The 23410-nt window shown below is 41.0% G+C and overlaps 2 protein-coding genes across 2 annotated transcripts in view; one reads left to right on the plus strand and one right to left on the minus strand.

Moving 5' to 3' along the window:
* The window catches only part of MBD4 (methyl-CpG binding domain 4 DNA glycosylase), a 13248-nt gene extending 7126 nt beyond the window's left edge, over nucleotides 1-6122 (minus strand). The window contains exons 1-5 of the mRNA XM_015425270.1: nucleotides 5960-6122; nucleotides 4490-4750; nucleotides 2149-2945; nucleotides 1538-1612; nucleotides 286-420 (exon numbers count right to left, since the gene is read on the minus strand). Coding sequence (XP_015280756.1) covers nucleotides 286-420; nucleotides 1538-1612; nucleotides 2149-2945; nucleotides 4490-4750; nucleotides 5960-5997 — 1306 coding nt within the window. The 5' untranslated portion in view covers nucleotides 5998-6122. The remainder of the gene's footprint in view (nucleotides 1-285; nucleotides 421-1537; nucleotides 1613-2148; nucleotides 2946-4489; nucleotides 4751-5959) is intronic.
* Nucleotides 6123-6654: 532 nt separating this feature from the next.
* The window catches only part of IFT122 (intraflagellar transport 122), a 78083-nt gene continuing 61327 nt past the window's right edge, over nucleotides 6655-23410 (plus strand). Inside the window, exons 1-10 of the mRNA XM_015425250.1 lie at nucleotides 6655-6745; nucleotides 9399-9465; nucleotides 10349-10430; nucleotides 10779-10857; nucleotides 11130-11206; nucleotides 11482-11548; nucleotides 12561-12707; nucleotides 18807-18882; nucleotides 20103-20294; nucleotides 21418-21556. Coding sequence (XP_015280736.1) covers nucleotides 6705-6745; nucleotides 9399-9465; nucleotides 10349-10430; nucleotides 10779-10857; nucleotides 11130-11206; nucleotides 11482-11548; nucleotides 12561-12707; nucleotides 18807-18882; nucleotides 20103-20294; nucleotides 21418-21556 — 967 coding nt within the window. The 5' untranslated portion in view covers nucleotides 6655-6704. The remainder of the gene's footprint in view (nucleotides 6746-9398; nucleotides 9466-10348; nucleotides 10431-10778; nucleotides 10858-11129; nucleotides 11207-11481; nucleotides 11549-12560; nucleotides 12708-18806; nucleotides 18883-20102; nucleotides 20295-21417; nucleotides 21557-23410) is intronic.

The raw sequence follows: 23410 nt of genomic DNA on the forward strand, positions 1-23410 counted from the left end.
TTTCCCTTCTTTCCTCCTTCTGGTTCCTTTTTCTTCCCCTTCTGACATCACTTCCGGTGAAGTCAGGGAGCGTTGCATATGCTAATGAGCTATTATGCTATTAGTCTAGTAGCTTATTAGCATACCATATGCTAATGAGCTCCTGCAGCTCTTTTTCTACAAAACGACCCCTGCAGGGAGGCAAGAAAGTCACACTCCATGAGTGGAAATTGATCCATCTGCCAAAGTGCTCTGTTGGATCCAAGCCTTCCTGAGTGAGAGATACATGGCCGTGCTTTTATTTACCTGAAGTCCTATTCAGAAATATGGTGGCAATTAGGAGCTTCCATGGATCATGAAAGAGTGCTTCCTGGAAAAAATTAAAAGGAGAACGAGGTGGAGTCCATTTCCGAAAAGCCTTCCGTCTTGGGGGGCTTGGAGCTGCTCATATACAAGATCAAGAAGTGAAAAATCAATTGCTTATTATTGCATGTAAATACAGCATCGTAATACATCTCTGAATTTGGAGATGTGAGACAATTTGCACTGCCTCTTCAGGCTCCAGAGACTGGTGTGTCAATAGAGCTGACTTCTTCTGTTTGAACAGCCTGTCATGTCATCTTAGCAGCTGAGAAACAATAACTAGTTTGCCTTGGCCCATTTCCCAAGTCTTCCTCTTTTGCTTGCCGATGGAGGTGAGGAGAAACAAGACATTTCCCGGAACGCTGCAGTTATTGATGATAATTTTGTTCTCACTTGATAGCACAAAAGCAGAGGGGTTCCCCAACACACTGTTGGTTGCTATCAAATTGCAGCAGAGACCACCTCCCAGAAACCTTATAAAAGCTTTTCTATAATATTGAGCACCTCAGCTTTAGGCTTAGAGTTTCCAGTTTTAAAAGGATTCCTTAAGACTCACATAGTGCTGCATACAATAACTATGGATAGCTGTTTACATCAAATGAGAGTAATAATTTGCTAAACACTGAAATTGCTACAACTGTTGTCAATATCATCTACCTAACAAACTGAACCTAGGTGCTGAGTGTGTACATGGCATTTCATGATTATGCTTGATAGCCAATCACTTCACAGTAGGGTTGCCAGCTCTGGATTGGGAAATAACTGGAGATTTGGGGGGTGGAGCCTGAAGAAGGTGGGGTTTGGAGAGAGGAGGGACTTCAGTGGGGTCAAATGGCATACAGCCCACCTTCTGAAGCAGCCATTTTCTCCAGGTGGTTTCTGTTGCCTGGAGATCAGCTGTAATCCTTGGAGATCTCCAGCCATCACCTGGAGGCTGGCAACCCTACTTCATGACTTCTAATTACACAGAAATAAAAGACTAGCAGTTTTAGCTTATTCATTTTTACTTGGAATGAAGATCCTATTTACTTTTACTTTCAACCAAGATCCTATTCGTTCAGCAAGGCTTATTTCCAAGTAACATGTATAATCTTCACCATCAGTCTGAAATCAATGGGACTTCTTTTTGAGTAAACACTATTGGGTACGGTTGCAATAAAATCCACACAAGGCATTTCCACAGGACGCAAGTTACCTTCTTTGAGGAATCTACTGGAAAAATATGGACTGGTTTTCCTTCTCTCCACTTGCGTTCTTCGAAAACGGCCCTCTATATATTGAAAAATAAAGACCAATGCAAATATATAATACCTAATTCATCGGTGAATTTTGATGATAACACATGTGATGCTACATTCTCTTTTAATGCATGGTAATCTGTAATAATATCTGGACATGGAGGATGCTCTTATATTAAAATGGGTTGGGCTAGAAGCCTATTGCATTATTTCCAGCCCTACACTCAGAAATGTTAAAAAATATAAAGATTAACTAACTTTCTGATACTGTACAAGTATATTTCTTGACCTAGAACTGGTAAACTCATCAAAGTAATACAGAACACCATACAGTGACCTGATGCTAAATGTCTACTGGCAAAATCATGGAAGCACAACTGCAAAATACTAACAGTGTAATCCCCTAAATTTGCTGAAATCAACACGCTTAGACTGGAATAAATCTACATGGCACTGCTCTGTAATGGTACCAAACTGTGGAACACAAAGACAGAGGCTCCATATTCCTTTGTACCACTAGTTTTGAAGTACCCTCACTAGAATTTTAGCTTCTCTGCAAAGTATATACCTTTTACTGATGTAAAGAGATTCTCATCACTGGTCTGTGAAACATTAATATCTTCCTTGGGAGCAAACTTTATATCTTGGCTCTCTGAAGGCATCCAGTTTTCCAAATTTTCAGGCTCCGAAGAGTTTTTAACAGTTGTTGCAGTAACAATCTCACTGGGACTCTCACCACATTTTAAAACTCCTGCACTTGACTTGCATTCCAAGATAGCTGCAGATGGATTAACATGCATCTCCACGGTTGGTTCAGAAATCAGCAGTTCATCCTTCAAGTGTATTTTCTTTCTTCTTGAGCCTAGCTGGCACACTTGCTGTTCATTTACACTCTCACTATTAACAGCACAAACACCATTATTTTGTCTGTTTCTTTTAATACATCCCATTCCTTGTTTTTTATGTGATGTTTTTCTCTGTCTTTTGTTTTGGCCATCATCCAAATTTTTTGTTTTGTTTGTCTCTAAAGAATAGTCCTTTGAATTATCTATTGCGGGCCCATCTTGCAAACAGACAGAAATATTTTCCAACTCCCTGGCCTTAGTCCGCAGTCCCAAAACTTCATTCTGCAGAATAGCTGCATGTCCACCATCATTATTTTGTAAGCCAAGATCAGAAACCTGGCTGTTTGAGTTACAGGTCTGTACTCCTGGCTCCCCAATACTTGATCCCTTGGTTCTCAATTGTACACTGTTCCGAATAGGAGCATTAAAATCAAAATCCTCTGATTTAAGAACAATTTCACCAGTCTTTTTAAAGTAATCCGAAAGAGCACGCTTGGATCGGAACGTCATTCCTTGAGGACTAGGAGAGGATAACAAGGCATTAACTACTTGTTGTAATATACACAAATGCTGAAAAAAGTATTAGACAATGAAGCTATCCTTATACTAATGCTGAAGTTGCCCCCGGAGTGCGGATATCTAAATCTGCACTTCGGGGGCACCTGGGGGGCCGGGGGAGGTTTGTGCACACGTTGGCCAGTCCCCACGTGTGCACAAAAATAAAAAAAGTTTTAAAAAATTTCGGGGGGAAGTTTAAATCCCCCCGAAAGTGCAAGAGCGTCTCCTGCGCGTGCGCAGGAGACGCTCTGCGAATGCCTCCGACGACGCCTCCTCCTCGGAGCCGGGCGGGCCGGCCGGCGGGCGGACGGGGGGGGAGACCAACCTCGAAGCCGGGCCGGCCGCCGGGCGGGGGGGGGAGTCACCGGCCTCGCCGCTGCCGCCGCCTCGGGGAGATCGAGGGTGGGGATGGAGGAGACGGAGCTCTTCTCCCCCCCCACGAGTATCGCGGGTCCCCCTCTTGTCTAAAATATATATAAATAATAACACTGCTATTCTAAGCAGTGTTTTACCCTTCTAAATCCACTGAAGTCAATGGGGCTTAGAAGGGTGCAAATCTGCTTAGGAGCATTTTAATTACTATTTATACTTCTGTAGTTAGCAGTGCCAGAATAAAAGTGACTGTAGCTCCCCCGCTGCATATATCACAGTGTATCCATGTTTAATAATGTGGTTGATGCACTACAGTGAAAGTCAGACCTCCCTATAGAAGAACTGTGCATTTGCTAGGAAAAAGAATGGTGAAGGAAGCTCTTCCTTGACCCAATTCAAGTATATTCATCCTTCTACCCACTAAAGGCCGCAGATGAACCCCCTGTAATGATTCAGAGTTTGCTCCTGGCATACAAGAAGTGTTCTGTTCCATGAAGCAAGGCCAGGGAGAAAGAAACCACTAAACAAGCAGATGAAGTTTTTCTTGTTCAGAAGATGAAGTGATCAGAAAACTATCTGTTAAACTTCTGCATGCCAGATCACTGCCAAGAAAACTCACACATCAGCAATCCTAAGATTCATGTGCATGAGATTTCTTCTGTGTCTCTCTTTTTAAAGTGACACTTTTATTCATTTGAAATCAAAATACAGTTTCCTTACACTAATAGCCCGATCTCATCAGATCTCAGAAGCTAAAAGAGGTAGGCCCTCATTAGTATTTGGATGGGAGACCACCAAGGAATAGCAGGATTGCTATGCTGAGGCAGGCAATGGCAAAACATTTTGGATTGTCTCTTGCCTTGAAAACCCCATGAGGTCACCATAAGTTGGCTGCAACTTGACAGCAAACAATAACACCAACAACAACAACTGGCATTCATGAACAGTTTTCTCCATACCAGAAGCCATGCACCACTATGTAAGGTATGTGATACAGTCAGTTCTCGTGCACAAAACCTTATGCTACAATAAATCTGTTGGCCTTTAAGATGCCACAAGATTCCCATTTGGTTTTGCTGCAGCAGACTAACATAATTACCCTTCTGGGATATGCATATCTTGAAATATTATTACCTGATAAAATAAATGTCATATTTTCCTTTCGTTTTGCCTCGCTGTCTTTGCTTTATTATCTTCTCCCATCCTTCTGGGACAGCTTTGTGGCAGAGAGAGTCTGCTAAAGATATAATTGCTCCAACCTCTTTGCATTGCACTGGGCTTTCAGTCAGACTCTCAGTATCTTCTTCTTCGGGGGCAACACAGTCTCCTGCTGCTGTCAGAAGTTGACCCTTCTCTTTGTTTCCGTCTCTGGTCATTTGTGTTGTGCTTCTATCACTGAAACAATACAACATAAAAATAGAAGGACCATTTATCAGTGGCAAAGCACATGATTTGAAGACATGAGCTTACAGGTTCAGTTCCTAGCATATCATGTTAAAGGATCTCAGGTAGCAAGTGTAGTGCCAGAAACTACTGACAAATACATTTTTGTCTTTATCTATATCCCACTTTTCTCCACAATGGGGAGGGACCCAAAGTACTTTTCTCCCTAACGTTCTGCCTCCATATAAAGTACCTTCATGCATGTTCATGTGAATCTCCTGTGGAACTGTTCACAAGTAGCAATGCACTGAAAGACCAACCGTTTTGTGGCCAAGAATGCTGCTGCTAGTGAGAGCAGGCAGCACTGAGCTAAAAGTGCCAGTATAAACTCAATATAAACCAGTTTCACATTTTTTAAAAATGCAGAATTGGTTTATTCCCATGAATCATTAAAGGAAGTTTTTTAAAAAATGAAGCCCTAGCCTGGATGGACCAGGCCAGCTCAATCTCATCAGATCTTGGAAGCTAAGCAGGGTTGGCCCTGGTCAGTACTTGGGACACCACCAAGGGATTCCAAGGTCGCTATTCAGAGGGAGGCAATGGCAAGCCACCTCTGTTAGTCTCTTGCCTTGAAAATCCTATGGGATCGCCATAAATCAGATGTGATCTGGCAGCACTACACACAAAATCAAAACTGTGGCTGACATACTTTTATAAAGAAAATACTTTCTGCCCATTCGTATGGCAGGAGGTCTCTTTTGTCCTTCTCACTGCAGCTCACTATTATCAAAGGAAACTGATTGGTAGTAAGGTCAGATCAAACCAAAAGGCACTACCTGTAAACGCAGCTCTAAGCTCCCCGGTGGGTGGGATATAAGTGCGAGGTGGAGAGGAATGAACAGGATCATATCACATTTTTACCTCTTCCGCCAGTGGGCTCAGGATGGTGTCAGTGGCTCTCCATTTTATCACCACTGTTGTGAGGCACGTCAGGCTTAGAGAGAGCAATTCGCCCAAGTTTCAGGGCTAAAGGAGGATCTGAACCCAGTTCCGTTAACCACTATTACCACGCTAGCTCCCCCGCCGCATACATTCTTTGACACTACTGCCATTCCATGGGCTGGACCAAGCCAACTGACGGGGGAGACAGAGAAATGCATAAAGTATTCACTGCAAAGTCCCCGCGAGTCCGCGACCCCTTCTCAGGTGGCTGCTCCCTACCTGCCCTCCAGTGGTTCCGATACTTTCCGCACTGACATCTTGCATCGCCTTTCTCATCCGGCGGTATATCACGCACGCGCATTCTAACTGAACCTCTCAAGAACTTTCCCGCCAGAACAAAAATACATACACGTAACCTTTCCCACTTCTCTACAACAGAGCAACGAAATTACCCTCGGGCTGCTTTTGCGCACGCGCATTCTCAATGTAGTACCCACAATGCCATTAAACAGAGCCGAGAGTTAAGATATCTTGCCGGTGCGCGGAACGCCACAGGAAGAGTAGGCATGCCCTTGGGATTCGTATGAAACGTCTGGAGTCGTCGCACACTCCTTGTAGACACTTCCATCGTAGAACTGAACTGATCTTCCACTCAAGGGTATAGGGACCCTCCACACACACAGAGTCAAGAGGGTGGAAGAACGAAGCCACTATGCGCGCTAGAGAATCAAAGCGACAGGCAATATTCCATCGTTACCGGAAGTTTAGCCTGCGCGTTACTCTAGTATTGTTCCATCTCTATGTCTGTTTGGTATTTCCTTGCTCAGAAAGACTGAGATTAGGAAGGGCGAGAGCGCATGCGCGTTGCCTAGGCCGACTGCGTGGCGTCCCGTGTAAATAAGAGTGGTAGCTGTGTGGGGGAGGGGTGGTGAAAATAGCACGTTAAAGGGGAGGGGGGAGAGAAAGGTGTGACTTACCACCCCCACCCCTCGAGGCGGGGGTGAGGGATGCAAGGGGGGACAGCATGCGAGCTGCACTGACGTGGAAGGATAAAGCTGATCAGTGGTAAGATGATTTCTTCTAAAGAAATCGGCTGGACAATTTCATTTATTTAAAGCGTATTTTATTATTGTAGTAACATTTTGTATGTTTCCCAAGCAACGTGCATGAGTTTTAATGCCTTTATACTGATATTTTACTTATTTAGACAGCTGTTGCAGATTTTAAATTGACGTAACCGAGTAGCTGTGTGATAGATGCTGTAATAAATACGCGGATATGAAGGACGGTCAGTGAGGGGAAAGCTGGCTGAGCCTTCTAGGGCTTTTTCTACGCAGAGTTGATTCTCAGTATAGCTTTTGTTGCATTTACAATACTTCTGCACCCAAAGAGTGATTAACACATGGAATTCACTGCCACAGGAGGTGGTGGTGGTTACAAGCATGGACGGCTTCAAGAGGGAACTCCATAAGTATATGGAGCAGAGGTCCATCAGTGGCTATTAGCCACAAGGTATAGATAGGAACTCTGGGGAAAGTGATGCTCTGTATTCTTGGTGCTTGGGGGGGGGGCAGTGGGAGGGCTTCTAGGGTCCTAGCCCCACTGCTTGGAACTCCTGATGGCACCTGGTATTTTTGGCCACTGTGTGACAGAGTATTGGACTAGATGGGCCATTGGCCTGATCCAACATTGGCTTCTCTTATGTTCTTATGTACCAATAGATCATCCGTGTGACAATTTTCCATGCGCTTACCTTGCTTCAGCACCTCCTCCACCACCATTCCCCCCTATCACAGGGCTACTTAAAAAAAGTAATTGCTAAATAATGGTAGTATTATAATGTCATATTGCCACAATCTATTAGTTCTTGACTTTCGTTTTTTAAAGTAAGTTTTTAGTTCTTTTCATTGCAAAGTTACAAGGTGAAAGGTGGCCATTTAAAAAATGAGAGCTGGTAACCAGTAGACAATGACAATGGATTGTTTGTAATCCTATAGGGATTTAGTAGTTCCCTTTTTTTAAGCATTAAAAATTTTTCTTGGAAAAAGCTAGGTAAGTCAAGGAAAATGATACTGTTGCGGGCAGGACCTGCAAAAAATGCACACCTTCCCATCCAAGCAGTGTCCAAAGTTACTTTGCTGTCTTTCCGAAAAGATAATACCAAATGAGGTTTAGGGAAGATTGCAGTAAAGCAGGGGATACTCAGAAACAAGATGAACAGAGGATGACATCGCATGGATACTCCTGAAAGCTGAACTGCTGTGAGGAAGACAAAGTGGATCAAGACATCCATGTTTCAAAAACCTTGATCTCTGTGACAACTGCTTTATTCTTGCAAAGTTTGTTTCCATAGAACATATTAATGGGAATACGTGCCTATAGTGCCTGCTGGGTACAGGTGTATGCAGATATGGCTCTCTCTGCGCAATCAGATTTCTCCATCGTATGGAGAGAGCCTTAAGGACAATTGCATGTGTGTACACTCTGCTTTGTATGCAAAAGATCCAAGGTTCAATCATTGGCTTTTTGATTTAAAAGACTCAGGCAGAAGCTGATATGACAGACAGTCACTTGAAACTGTGGAGAGTGACTGTCTGTCTGAATAGCAGTACTAACTTTGGTCACACTTAGGGAATTCAGAGGAATGTACACAAGTTGGAGCCAGAACTTTCTGCTACTGTCCTGTTCCCTCTTATGTCTTTTCACTGTATACATTTGAAGATTTGAAAAGAACTTTCTTCCAAACAGTGTAAGAAGGTAATCCCATCCTGTTTATTACTGAGACATCCTTCATTTAGTCCCAGCATTTATACATCTTTATTGGGAAGCAAGTATGCAGGCATAGAATTACAGTCTGAGCAACTGATAGGTTGCTGAAACTCTAATTTTATCAAAGCATCAGTTTCTGGTCACATAATATTGTCTCTTTGAATGGGTTGTATCATGGTGTCAATTGCTAAAGCTGGGGGGGTAAGGGCACTGTTTGTCAAACAATCTGCATGCTGTCACTTAAACATTTTGGTATTTTTCCCTTCTGTGATGGGCTTGTAGCTAAAACTTTGGTGTGGGCTATTTTTTAAAAAGAAGATCCAAGATTGTGTTCCTCTAAGCCTATATTAGGTAGCACATATTACCTATAATTCAATTTAATACCAGATGGTTTGGTTGAACTATCTTGTTCTGTAAAGCAGGAAGCACTGTGATGTGTATGTAAAACAAATTACTGACTGGGAAGGGGACCCAGTTCTGGGACTATTGGCTTGGCATATTGTGGATATGGACACTTTTTGATATTTGTCTGTACCTCTATGTCTGCATATAGCACCTAACCCAGTGAAAATGAGTAACTAATGGTGCGATCTTAACAAAGCGTTTGTGGGACTAAACCCCACTGAGTAAACACAAGAAGGATTCTTTTTAGGCTTGCTCTCTAAAGTAGTATAAGTATCAGAACTTTGATAAAGGCATACATACATTGCATAGCCTTGTTCTGACTTGGAAGATAAAACATGTTATGAATATCATGGGATAGTGGAGCTGCACAAATGAATAACTCTGTTACATGAATATCACTTCTGAACATAAATGCACAACTGGAATTCTTCTTCAGAACTTTCTGTAGAATGGTGCTTTATACTCGAGAGATCTGTATTATGGGAATAAAAGTTGATGATAAGAGGGGTCTTTCACTTTTTAAAATCTTCCTTTGTTTTAACAGCATTTATGACCTTGCATTTAAACCTGATGGAACTCAACTGATAATCGCAGCAGGAAACAGATTACTGGTATGTTGGAGTTCTGATACTTTTTTCCTCTAGTTTTGTCTATAGGCATCTTGGATATGGATATGTGGTGAAATATCAAAAGAATTTTCATTCCTTATCTGCTTAATGTCGTTTAATGTCTAAAATCACGTAACTGTTGTAAACTTTGGCGGTATAAAACCCCGCACTTTTCATAATACCTTTTTGTAAAGAGCACAATTCTTTGATTTGAAAACATAGATTGAATTTAAAAGGGATGAAGAACTCTTTACAACAAATAGTCTTGGTTTATCTTTTTGGAATAGCATAAATTTTATTTTCAAAGCTTGCCTGTCATTTTTTGGTATGGATTTATGAGTGGGTTTTTTTTTTTAAGGACTTGAGTCCAGAAACTAAGCAAAACTGGGCCTACCGCTTTGTGGATGAGAGACTGCTTTCAAGAGATTTTCCCCTCCTTCCTTATTAATGAGATTATGTAAAAAATAGTATAAATGGCATGCTGGAATCATAAATATGAAAACCTGAATGCAAGTGTCATTAAAATGAAAACAATTTCTTTTTTCGTTTACTTCATTTATATTCTGCCTTTCTCCCCACTCGGGGTTCAAAGCAGCTTACATCATTCTCCTGACCCCTGTTTTACCCACACAACAACTCTGTGAGGTAGGTTAGGCTGAGATTGTGTGACTGGCCCAAGGTCACCCAGCAAGCTTCCATGGCAGAGTGGGAATTTGAACATGGGTCTCCCAGATCCTAATCTGAGACTCTAACCACTTCACTACCCTGGTAGTAGGAACGGAGTGTTATGTTAACATATATTTATGAGTTTTTGTGATTTTAAATTTCAGCCTTATGTTATTGATTTGTTCACTGAAGTTTTAAAGTCTGTTTTTTATTTGTACAGGTTTATGATACAGATGGAACATTAATCCAGCCCCTTAAGGGACACAAGGAGACGGTGTACTGTGTGGCTTATGCAAAGGATGGTAATCAGAATTTACTAAATTAATTTGGCTTGTTAGTATTTGATCCAGTGCCTATATTTCACAGCATCTGAGTATTAAAATAGGTTTAATATTATGCATTTACATACACCCCATTCTTTCTAAATGTTATTGAACAAAAAATTATTTAACGGTATTAACAACAGACCACAGTAGAGCTTCAAGTACCATCAGTAGAAAAAGAGTTTGCAGAGATTAGAGTTCTGATTATTGCTAACACGATAGCATTCAGCTTGTTTAGCAAATAACACCGTTATGCTTTTGTGTTCTTGAGGTTAATATTAGTAATAAAATTATTTCATTACTTATGGGGGCTTTCACATCTCTTAGGGAAGCGTTTTGCTTCGGGGTCTGCAGACAAAACTGTAATCATCTGGACGTCAAAATTGGAAGGCATCCTGAAGTACACGTAAGCGACTACCTCATGTTTTACCCATCTCTGTGCTTTAAGTATCAATTTTAAGTAACTTGTAGGTGTTGAATAATAATTTTAACAATGAACAGTAGGAACATATAAAAAAAATGGAATACCAAAGCCTGTAGACTTTGCTTTGACTTGAATTCAGCTCGTGATGCAGTGTTGTGAGGATGTTATTGAAACAATGTTTAAAGTTCTTTATTGATTCAGTCTGCCGCTTTAATAAGTGTTTTCCTTCAGTTTTATCTATTGATCTATTCTAGGCACAATGATTCCATACAGTGTGTCTCATACAACCCAGTTACACACCAGCTGGCATCTTGCTCCTCCAGTGATTTTGGTATGTCTTTCTGCATCTTTGATTTCTTAAGGTCCAATCCTATGGCTTGCCATACTGATCAGGAAGGTTATGGTACTGGCATCAAGTTTCTGAGACAATATTATTATATGGAAACAGAGAGGGGATGTGATAAAGGAAGGAGATGGTAGAAGTAATGGAGATTTTGCTACTACTTAGGAATTCTTATCTTTCACATCACTTTGAAAATGTGAATGCTCAGTATTCTAATGAAACCAGTTGACCTCATCTCAGTACCATTTTGTTGCATTTTTAAGGTCTGTGGTCTCCAGAGCAGAAATCAGTCTCCAAACATAAAGCGAGTAGTAAGATCACCTGTTGTAGGTATGTAAGTGTACCACTCACATATAACAGTTTTATTTTTGCAAATTAAGAATATTTATTATGAAATGCATTTGAATCCCCTTTCCGCCCAATGTCTGAATGTTGAAGAACACAGTAAAATTTAGAACAAATATATAAGAGCACGAGCATAGGCCAGTGATGCAGCAGTGATAAAAGTGGCCTCTATCATGAGTTTGTAGAACATGAAATGGAATCCAGGTTGGATCAAAAGGTACTGTTCTGTCTGTGTTATAGCACTGCCATTGGCTGAAGAGAGGCAAAGCATTGCAGCGTTTAATTGATTCTCCCCTACTGTGGACCCTAACTGACTTCTTCCTTGTGCCACTGCTCCATATATTTAATTTGCATATCCTCTAACCCATGCTTGTCCTGGCATCATAAGGTGTAAATGAAACATTCCCATCATGGTAGCTGCGATTCCCTGAGGTGAAATAAACATTTTGCAACCACATATGCTCGTCTGATAAAACAGCAGTATAAAGAGAAGGGTTCTCTACCCACCTCTTTCTTGGAGTCTTTTATGCCCTTCTTCAGATATCCACAATAAAATTAATAAAGCCGGGTTCACGGTGGATTAAACTGCACAAGAGCAACACTGACAGCCATGAATAAAACCATGTATTCTCCCAAAAGTATACATGTATCCAATGCATGCATTATATTAAGATAACAATTCAAATTTCCAGGTTTTCACCATATATGTTAGGATCTTGCAACTATATAACTTATTTTCTAACTGAAATCCTCACAATAAATTGTAACACAGTATTTATGGGGTATCTTTACAATTTAGTATTCTGTAGTTACGGTCTATTGAATTGTACACAGTCTTCTTGAGAATAAATTCTCACTAACAATAAATTCTGAGATATAATACTTCAACATGTCTTAGCTGTATGATAATCAAAACCCTACAGTCTCCTTCAGGTGAGGAGATGAGCATTCCCCCCCGCCGCCTGCTGTATGATGCTGTTTTCCCTTTTTTCCTCAGTTGGACAAATGATGGACAGTACCTTGCTTTAGGGATGTTCAATGGCGTTGTTAGTATAAGAAATAAAAATGGTGAAGAGAAAGTCAAAATTGAGCGGCCAGGTGGCTCTTTATCTCCAGTATGGTCTATTTGCTGGAATCCATCAAGGTAAACTTCTTTTATTTTGCTTTTAAAAACCATGTACCATTACAGACATTAGGAGGCCTCTTGGCTTTCGAGCAAGGGAAACCTTTTTCTTTTTAAAATCTTTATTGGCTTCAGTAGGTGTTTCTGTACCCTGCTGTGTACACTTCTGAGGCTCATATCCTTGATTTTCTGCTCAGTTTAGCAAATCTGGATTTAATTCCTGAAAGCAGATGCCATTCCTCTAGATTGGCAGCCATGAAAGAAGCAGGACAATGAAGCCTATTTCTCGCCTATTAACTCCCGTATCATATTTGTGCATGTGTGTGAAAAGGAATCTTCTTGTCACTTCTAACTTGATGTGGGCTAATCATGAAAAGGAGCTTTGTGTTCCTAAGAGATATGACTGAATAGCTGGGGTGTCCAAAATTGCTTTTAGCGTCACCTCGTTTCCTTTGTGCATTTTAGAATCAGCTGAGCATGAAAGAGTTTCTTTTTCACATGGCAAAGGCAGATGTTTTTAATACATCTGGGCGAGTACATGTCTCAGTGTGGGTGATTGAAAGCCTAGGAATGATTGCTCACAACTAATCATGGAGTTGCTTCCTGTTCACTTAAATATCCAAAAATTTGGCCCAGAAAGTTAATCTTTTTGAAATTATGTGTGAGATTTGGTATCTTTCATAGCACACCATCTTAACTGTTGCTGTCTTTTCTTCTGATTAAAGATGTCAAAGCGGCCAATTTTTTGTAGCTCACTAATTGAGATGGAATACTGTAATGGTAGATGTATTTCTCTAGTAGCTTGGCTACATTTGGTACAGACATTTCTTATCTGGCTCCTGTTTTGTAGAAATATAGTTTCTCCAAAGGTTCTCATGCCCCTTATATTGTTTGTCTCTTTTGGGTGTCTGTACTAGTGTCTAATTAAGGCTGATTTCATTTTAGCAAACACATTAAAGAGAAGAACATATTATGATGTGAAAGGAATTCAGAACACTGAGTTCATACTTTTATTTTACTTTCTGGCAATATCAGTAAGTTTTGAAATTCCCCAAAGGTCAGGGGTGTTGGTGACTTTGAAATCATGAGGATTCATGCCCAAATAAAAAGGGAAAGTTCTCCAGTGTTTGTGGGACTTTAATAAAATGTTCTGGAGCCCATGTAGTTGAATTGCAAAGACCGGGAGAGGGCAATAATATTTGATTAAAAGGAACTCTAAAATATCCCACCTAAAAGTAAATGAATATAACTGAAAAAACATAATAATGCTAAAACTCCAAGCTCTCTACCAATTTAACTCCAAAGCCATTCCAATGGTCATGCAATGCTTCTGAAAGATGTTTGAGCTTTGATGACTTTCTGTAATAACAGATCCAGGTGGGTAGCTGTGTTGGTTGGAAGCAGCAGAACAAAGTTTGAGTCCGGTGGCACTTTCAAGACCAACAAAGTTTAATTCAAGGTATAAGCTTTTGCGTGCAAGCGCACTTCTTCAGAACTTCTATTTCAACATATCTGAGGAAGTGTGCTTGCACACAAAAGCTTATACGTTGAATTAAACTTTGTGGGTCTTAAAGGCACCACCGGACTCAAACTTTGTTCTGGGGCAACAGAATTACTGTAGTTTATTAGGTAGCTGCCAGAAGAGGCACTACGTTTGCCTACATGTCTTGACAGAAATGACAGGGAGTGCTCTTAGTTAATCTCAGAGATGAGGAAGTCTTGTAGATATACAAAAACTATGGATATTCAGTTAGATAACAACCAACTGAAACCTGACCTAAATGAACTGTACTTTACTATTATTGTATCTAAACCATGTCCATTATTCTGGTGCCTGCATGTCTGGATTAGAGTTGAAGAAGGTAAAAGGGACAGGAGAAAGTGAGGAGAGAGTCACAGTGATATATTCCAGTTAACAGAGTTGCAAATAATTCTTGCTACCACAATGGATTGCACTGAGAGATCTGTGTTTCCAAAGTGGTACTTGTACTTATCAGTGGCTTGCAAGGAGGGCTTGGAGTTGATTTTGTGTAAGTACAGTTGATCTTCTATTCTCTCTTTGGCTGTCCCCGCTAGGGACATGCCGGTGTACAGGTAGGCAGGGCTGCAGACTGGAGCAATGGAAACAAATGCTGCATTTGACACATATACAAACATACACCGTAGTAAAAAGCAGCATCTGCCAATAGCCAAACATTTTTTCTGTATGTGGTTTGAGGAATGGGAGTTGACATTTTTGTGTTATTCTTTGCCAACTTTAACCTGCTATATTCCAAAGACCACCATTTTTTCCTAAGCCTTACAAATAAAGGAGCTTACACTAAAAAGGCACTTACTACCACCCTTAGTAACTGCAAAAACAAAGAACAAAATGTATTCATCCACAAAAAGTCCTTTAATGCTGAGAGAGTTGATCTTGGACTAAAGTGTTTTGAAATCCAAGTTCTGTCATAGTAATAGGAAATGTGAATGATCAATTGGTATTTACAGTCGGTGGGAGAATCTCTGGACTGCTAGAGAAAACGAAGAAGAGGAGGAGGCAGTTCATAACTGCTTAGAGGAGATACCAGTTCTGAAGTCCGTCACGTGCAGTAGTCAGGGTAGTGAGGCAGAAGAAGAAGAGCATGAAGAAGAGGAGAGCCCTAGGGATGCCAGCTCGTGAGTGAAACCTCCAGGAAATAAAGCTATGTTCTCTCAGAATTAACATATATTTCAACACTGTTTCAGTGTTTCTTAAACTGTGGTCTGTGGGCTCCTTGGGATCTACAAGGGTACTCCAAGGGTCCATGAATCCTTTTGTAAATTACCAAGGTGAGCTCATCTCATACCCATCTGGCTACCATAAAAACAGTCAGTTTTCTAGGAATGGGGTTGGGGCCTTTCTGCCTCAAGGAGGGGGCAGAATCCTTTTCCCTCTCTTTTGAAGGATGAAAGCTTATAGAGCTGCTGACAGTTGCAGTCACCTAACTTCCAGATCACCTCAGAGACTAGTCAGAAAATGTGCTGTTTTATTTTCTAGGTATCAGTAACTCAAGCCTAGAAATTAATTCACCAAGGAGGTATAGTTCAAACCCTAATGTAGTTATTATAGTTATTTCTGATACAAAATTGAATTGGCTTTCGTTCTAGTTTCTCATGCGAAAGATTTCACCATAAAGAGGTGGCACTCTGTGTCCATAGGCAATAATGGCCAATGGTGGTTTTCAGCAGAATACTGGAAGTTCAGGTTTTGTATGATGTTGGCCTATTTGTATTTCTGTGAACAGCTCTGAAAGTTTTTCCCCCAGGTTCATGCCCACCCTGTTCATCTGGCCTCTGTAGCAAAGTTATTAACTGAGAAAGATATTTCTTGCTGATTCTACTGCAGTTTTTTCCACACAACGGGTGAAATTATGGCCCAACTTGACATCTGCACTTAGAAAAGGGTTTTTTCAGCGTGTGGTATATGCCGGTAAAGGAGGAGGGAAAGGTTAGGGGGCCGTGAAGATTTAAAAAGCATTATAGGGGTCCTTGGTTTGCTTAAGTTTGAGAACTACTGCCCTAGATTACTTACTTCATTTGCTAATTTGTATTGCCATCTATAACAGTAAAGGGGGCAGCTCAAGCTAGTCAGGAAAGCATCAAAGTCACAGACAAGGTAGGAATTTCTGTATCCATCTCTGCTGTGCAAAGGAATGTGACTTTGTCAATTAAAAGAAAATGAACAACAATCTGAAGAACTGGCTTGGTGAGGACTGAACATAAACCAGAAGGTATGAAATGTTGGTGCTAATTAAAAGTCAGTGGGAAGGTTGGAGGGAGCTGGTAGGAGATAGGGGCTTAATCAGACTACTTTTCTAAATAGATACAGTATCCTGGAAGTGAAGTGAAAGAGTAATCACCCCACCCTGCTTCTCCTCCCCCATGCTCCCATATGCTGGTCCTTAAGCTATGATTCAGTATTTTTGACCAGTCATAAATTCTTGCCATCTTCAGCAGGTTTCTGTCTATGGTATTTTCCCAAACCTTGATGCTTAACACTATATGTTCATAAAGTTTGAAGAAAGTTGTTGTGGAGTTTGTTTGGCAAAATAGCAGTCTTGGCTTGGCTCTAGGGGGATGATATTCTCTATATCAGCATTGTTAATGAGACAGGAAACCTAGGTCTCAGTTTGGTCCAGGAGGATTCAGTCCAGGAGGATGCAAAGAATAAATGGAAATAAGTCTAAAGAAGTGAGCAGTGACTCATGAAAGCTCATACCCTACTACAAATGTTGGTAGTCTTTAATGTGCTACTGGACTCTTACTCTTTCTAGTGCTATTAGTAATCACAGCATTCAGAAACCAGCGGGGGAACATTTTAACCTTCCAAGACTTTCAGTTGCTGACCTAACTCTTACATAGGATTTCCAAGGGGAGATTAGGAAGAGAGACTGCAACTGCGAGAGTGAATTGCAACTGATCATGAAGCTCAAGACAATGTATCCTCCTGGACTGAATTGAGACCTAGGTTTCTTCTCTCGTTACCAATGCCTGCTATTGTCCTTTGGCATATGAAATCACTTCACTATCCAAGATATAAGGACAGATGGGCTCACATTCTAGCTGTATCTGAAGTGAGCAATGACATGCCCTGCCACAAATTTTGTTACTTGTTAAGGTGCTACTGGACTTTTGTTAGGATTCCCAGGTCCCTACCTGCTGCCAGCGGGGGGATTTGGGGGGTGTTCTGGGGGTGGGCAGCAATGTCGCCGATGTGATGACATCACTTCCAGAAGTGACATCATTGCTTTGGCGACATTGGGGCGATGCTCTACTTTTTGGGCAAACTGTATGGTAAAAATGGCTACAATCCATAGAGTTTTGCCCAAAAAGTAGAGTGTTGCCCTAACATCACCAAGGGATGTCTTTTTTGGGGTGGGGTTTTCTCCAACAGCCAGCTGGCTGGGCAGCAGGTCCAAGCCTACAAAAGCGAGGGATCCTCCACCTGAGGTTCTGGCAAGCCTAACTCTTGCTTCCTTCCACTAATAAAGATTGCAAGCTGTGCTGTTAGGTTTCTCCCCCCCCCCACCCCCACCGTCTATTAGAACTTGAAAGGGGGATCTCTCTCTCTCTCTCTCTCTCTCTCTCTCTCTCTTTCTGGCTCTTTCAATCCTCCTCCCTCCCTCTCTCTGAAGAAGTGTACATGCCCACGAAAGCTTATACCTGGAATAAAACTTTGTCTTAAAGGTGCCACGGGACAGACTTTCTTTCACTTACTCACTCTTTCTTTCCCCTCCCCCCCTCTCTCCCTACTGGACGCTGCTCCCTTCCACTAATAAAGCTTGCAAGTTGTGTGGTTAGGTTTCTTCCCCCCCATCTGTTAGAACTGGAAAGGGGGATCTCTCTCTCCCCTCCCTCCCTCCCCAAAGGAGGAGGGGGGGAGCACTCATCCAGTTGAGGGAAGGGAGGCAAAGCAGGAGAGGAGAGAGCTGGGCAAAAGCAAGCTGCGATGCAGGAAGCAGATGAGAGCCAGTTGCTCATGGGATTGACGCCCCTTCTGTAGATGGTGGGGTGAGAGATCTACTTAGGTTTTTACAGTGCATTTTCTTATGATTTGTGGGCTTGTGGAAGGGAATTGTAAGTATAAGGCTCATGAAAATATTTCATACAAATTAGGATGCTGCAAGTAAATCCTAGTCAATTGATGAGAACGTGCTATAGGGAGAAGTGATAGATCTTCCTCTCTGAGATGGACCAGATGGAGAGATTATGCATCTCTGAAGAGGAATTTGTGAACACTCTTGCTATGTAGTACTTGGTCTGCATTTTCTGTTGACCTGGTGAAATTACATCCATGTTTTCTATGATGTGACTATGCTGAATCCAATTTATCTGCTATTTCAAGTTTTGAATGTTTTCCAACCAAATTTAGAACATGGCCTTTTAAAAGATCAGGGACACTAAATCTTCTCTCAGAAAATATTTTGCTGTGAATCTCTAGTGAGCACAAGTCAGATTTGATGCAGCCCATGATATCTTGGTGATCTTATATTGCTACTGACATACGTAGTAGAGACAATTCTAGAGGCTATCTGGTGCTTATCTTCTCAGAATTGTTTGCTGCATTTCTTAATTGGCTTCTCCTTTTGTACTTGGTAGAGATGAACACAATGACATCTTAGCTGTGGCAGATTGGGGACAAAGGCTTTCCTTTTATCAGCTCAGTGGCAAACAAGTAAGTTCAGTGTTGGGAAGTACACCTGTTTCTTTTCCTGTCTTCAGGGAAGTGCTGAGTTTACTTTTGAAAGTTTCCTTTATTCAATCCTTGCTTCTTGAAAACAGGCCTACTTTCTGATTCTTTTACAGTATTTATTTACACCATTTATACCACAGTGTACATCACTCTCCATTCCTCCATTTTGTCCTCATGATATCACTATGCGGTAGGTTGGACTGAGAGTGTATGACTGGCATAAAATTACTTTGCAAGCTTCTGTGACAGAGTTCAAGCAGTTCATGGTTGTGATTTGCGAACTGCTGAGGAGATAAAGAAGGACTGTCCCCTCAATCCTTAGTCAGTTCAAACCAGGCTGTTTCTCAGACACAATTTACAGTATCTTTGCAACTGCACTGAGTTGTACTAACTGCCAGTGTTCCAATCTGTTACTGGTTGGGGTCCCTCCACTGGTTTGAGGAACAGAAATGGCAGAAGTCTAACCAGGGCTGCGGTCACACACAACATTAGCCACGCAAGAGATACGGAAGACAAGCGGAGTTTCCGGTCGCGATCTCACCAGCACATCTGGGAAGCGTAGCACTTCCGTGGCACAACTGAGGCTTCCTGCCGAAAAAGCGCAGCAAAAAACTAGTACCTTGGAGGTACTAGTTTCCAGAAACTGCGGGGCAAGGGCGGGCGTCTGATCGCGTTTCCGGTGGTATCCGGCGCCCGCCCATGTCCCCTTGCGGAAAAGGTTTTTTTCCCCCCCACGTCTCCGTGGATGCGCACACGCACCCAACGGAGCATGCGCATTCGTAGTGTACACAAAAAAAGAAAACCAGTTCGCCGCGCGGCGCGCTTCTTCATTGCGCGCAGGCGTGTGTTGTGATCGGCACCTCTCCCTTGCCATGGAACCTCCACAGTACCTCCACAGAACCTCCACAGTAGGTCTGATCGCTTTACTGCATGTTAGTTTGCCCCGGGGCAAACAGCCACACTTCTCCTCTGCAGTTTCCTGCCCGTGTGGCAGGGGCCCAGGTGTTGCTGGGCCTTAGCTCTGAGCCTTAATCTTTGGCCTGCATATATTAATTGTGGGAAGAAAGCTCTGGTAGATCAAGCATAAATATCAAACACATCAAACAGAAGAACACTTAGGTTGTTACTGTGTGATTTCTAAATATATTATCAGCATTTCTTGCTTTATCTTATTTTTAATTTTTTCAACCATATTCTTATAGATTGGAAAGGATAGAGTCTTGAACTTCGACCCTTGCTGTGTTAGTTATTTCTCAAAAGGAGAATACATCTTACTTGGAGGCTCAGACAAACAAGTATCTCTCTATACGAAGGATGGGGTACGCCTTGGCACCATAGGAGAACAGAGCAGTTGGGTGTGGACATGTAAAGCTAAGCCGGATTCCAATTATGTGGTAATTATGTGAACATTTGTAAAAGCATTTTGCATATGCAGCCTGTTTTTCCACAGGGTCCATGATTCTGTTGCCCCAAGGGTAGAAGAACCCAAATTTTGAGTCTAAGCCAAAATCCTATCAACAGATAACACTACAAAACCATTATGCAGGGATGAGTTTTTACAGTTTTTAGAGCAGCACTTCTAGAGACCATTTCAAGACAAACCCCGATTGAGTGAGACACTGCAAGCAGTAATGAATTTCTGGCTGTGTACATGTTGGTAACACATTTTTGGAAACACGGTCATGTTAATATTTGCATTTTTAGAAGTTCACCTAGAACATGATGTGAATTGTGGTGTTGAGGGAGATGCATCACTCCTGTAGAACTGAGCTGTGTGGCAGGGTAAGTCCCATGCCCTTTTCTGCCTTTCAGTCTGCTGGTGGTGACTGCTACATGTCTCCAAGTACCCTTTTCCTCCTCTTCTTCCTCCCACTGTTGTACTTATCTTGGTGCTCACACTTTGGGCATTGCCACTGATGGCTTCCCTCCTCTTCAACTTTTGATCCTTTATAGCCTTCAGTTCAAATTTCCCACTGGTGTGCCTCTTCTGTCCTTAATTCCACCTACATCCCCCAATGTATTTAGTACTTGAGCCATGTAATCACCTGGTCAGAACCATTGCAAAGTGCATTATGTGTGATAGATAGATAGAATAAGACATAAGCCTGTCTTGCAAAGAGTTTTGAGACTGCATATTTTGTCATGTACTGCATTGTGCAGATAGCAGTGAATAATCTAGCATTTGAGATTACCTCTGTGCTGAAAAAAAAATGCACTGACTCCTACGACAGTTTCTTTGAATGTGAAATGCTAATTGGAAACGTAGCTGACAAGAACATTAAAGCATATAATGGCAGAATTGAAATGACTAATCTGTCACTTCTTTTCCTCCCTTCTCCTTTTCCCTGTTGAGACAGACAGTGTATTGGAAAAACAGAATTCAGACACTTTAATTGGTACATATATTTATCTAAAGGTCACATAATGTAAGGTGTTACCCCATTTTCTCTGCTTTTGGCACATGTTATAGTTCAGATGCCCAGTTGATATTTTCGGGATCTTTTGTTTTTTGTGCAGGCGGTGGGAAGCCAGGATGGGACCATATCATTTTATCAGCTGATTTTCAGCACAGTCCATGGCCTATATAAAGATCGCTATGCTTTCAGGGACAGCATGACTGATGTTATTGTCCAGCACCTGATCACTGAGCAAAAAGGTGGCAGAGCATTCATCAGCTTTATAAGTTTACAGATTATTTTTGTTAACAGCAGATGTATCAAATGCTTTTATATGGAGAACTTTACCTCTTTTGTACCATCTAATACTCATTTCTGTCTGAAGGAGTGTTACGTAGGTCTGAGGTTTGTGTTGCATCTTCACACCACTTGTCAGCCTGTTAAAATATATAATGTCACAATTTCTGCAGTACATTAAAAGGTATATGCTGTCCTTGACAATGGTTGACCAGAAGTTTCAAGAATGCACGGTCAATACAGATGTAACTGTAGTAGAAGTAGTAAGTTGTAGGAAACAGTCACAGAAGGGGATAGATAGCATTAAAGACCATTAAGCATTAGTTGCTGATGTGCATCGTGGTGTTACTTAAAGCACCACATTCTCTTCCAAAACTGCCTGAAGCACCCAGTGCGGCAGAATTGATAATCTAGTGGCCACCTTCACCCAGCTTTCCACTTTTTCAGTTACCAGAATCAGGGCCACTTACCATAATCAATAAGGTGATGTAAGATGGAGTACCCAGAACATGTGTGTTGACAGGGATGTTATAGCCAATGTTGTTTGCCCTGCTGGAATGAATTGGCTTTATTTTATTTTTTTTAATAAGTATTTTTATTAGTTTTCAACACTTGCCAAGATATACTTCCATACAAACAATAACATATATTTAAACACGTTAATAACCACCACCACCCCTCACCACCACCCCACCAGTTCCGCCACTTTCTCTATGTTTCACATAACTTTATAACGCAACTTAATTCTGAGCACTCCATATTTTCCCTTCTATACCATTCGTAAACTACAAACTTACAGTTACACACATCCAATATTAATAAGAACTTCCTAATTTCCCTCTTTCTCCTTTCACTAAACCTTCTTCATGTTGATTCCTTTGGAGAAAGTCATTCAGTTATACTTCTTTTGGATCTCACTTATCATTAAACTCATTAGTTCTTAACATTCTGTGAATAGATTATTTTTATCCTTCCATCCTTTCATTTTCAGAATGCCTCCTTATTTCTTTACATCCTTTTTTTTTTGAGAACACAAATCTAATAAACCCAAAAATATATCATAAAAAATAATATATCAAAAATTACTTCATTTGATGCTTCTGATCCGCCTATGAATCTCTTTATCTTATACATAGACTAGTTCCTCAGTTCATTTTTCTAGATATCATACTTAAATCAACTTAAATCAACAACACCCATAAATCACTACATATTAACACTAAACATTTCATTCCCCCAAATTCTTCTATATCATCTTGAAAAACAATACAAAGGGCCCCAAGAAATTTCCATAAACATTTTATAAGGGCACAAGTATAATTGCCAATACCCAGAAATATATCATAAACAATAATATATCAAAATCACTATCAATCACACTCAAATTACTTCATTTAGTGCATCTGATCATCCTATATGTCTCTTTATCTTATACGTCACAGTTTATCTTCTAAATATTATACTTAAAAAGACAGAACCCATAAATCAATAAGTATTAAAGCTAAATATTTCATTCCCTCAAATTATAGCATTATTAAAGGCAATCCAAGGCAACCCAAAATATTTCTATAAGCATTTTGTCACGTTCATTTCAGTTCATTCACCTAAGTACCCAACGTCTTACAAACAGAACAAGTATAATCAAACATATATATAGTCCATATAATTTCATTTGGTTTCTATAAATCTTCAGCTTTTTGTCTCGTAGAAGGTTATCTATATGATGTTTTTCCAGCCTGTCTATATGTTGGTTTTCTTTACGCCATTTGCCCTTCCCTCGAACTTTCACTCTCTTCTGGAATTTTGCCAAGAAGTCC

The sequence above is a fragment of the Gekko japonicus genome, unplaced genomic scaffold (assembly GCF_001447785.1).
Source record: "Gekko japonicus isolate JY-2015 unplaced genomic scaffold, Gekko_japonicus_V1.1 scaffold2, whole genome shotgun sequence".
Lineage (NCBI taxonomy): Eukaryota > Metazoa > Chordata > Lepidosauria > Squamata > Gekkonidae > Gekko > Gekko japonicus.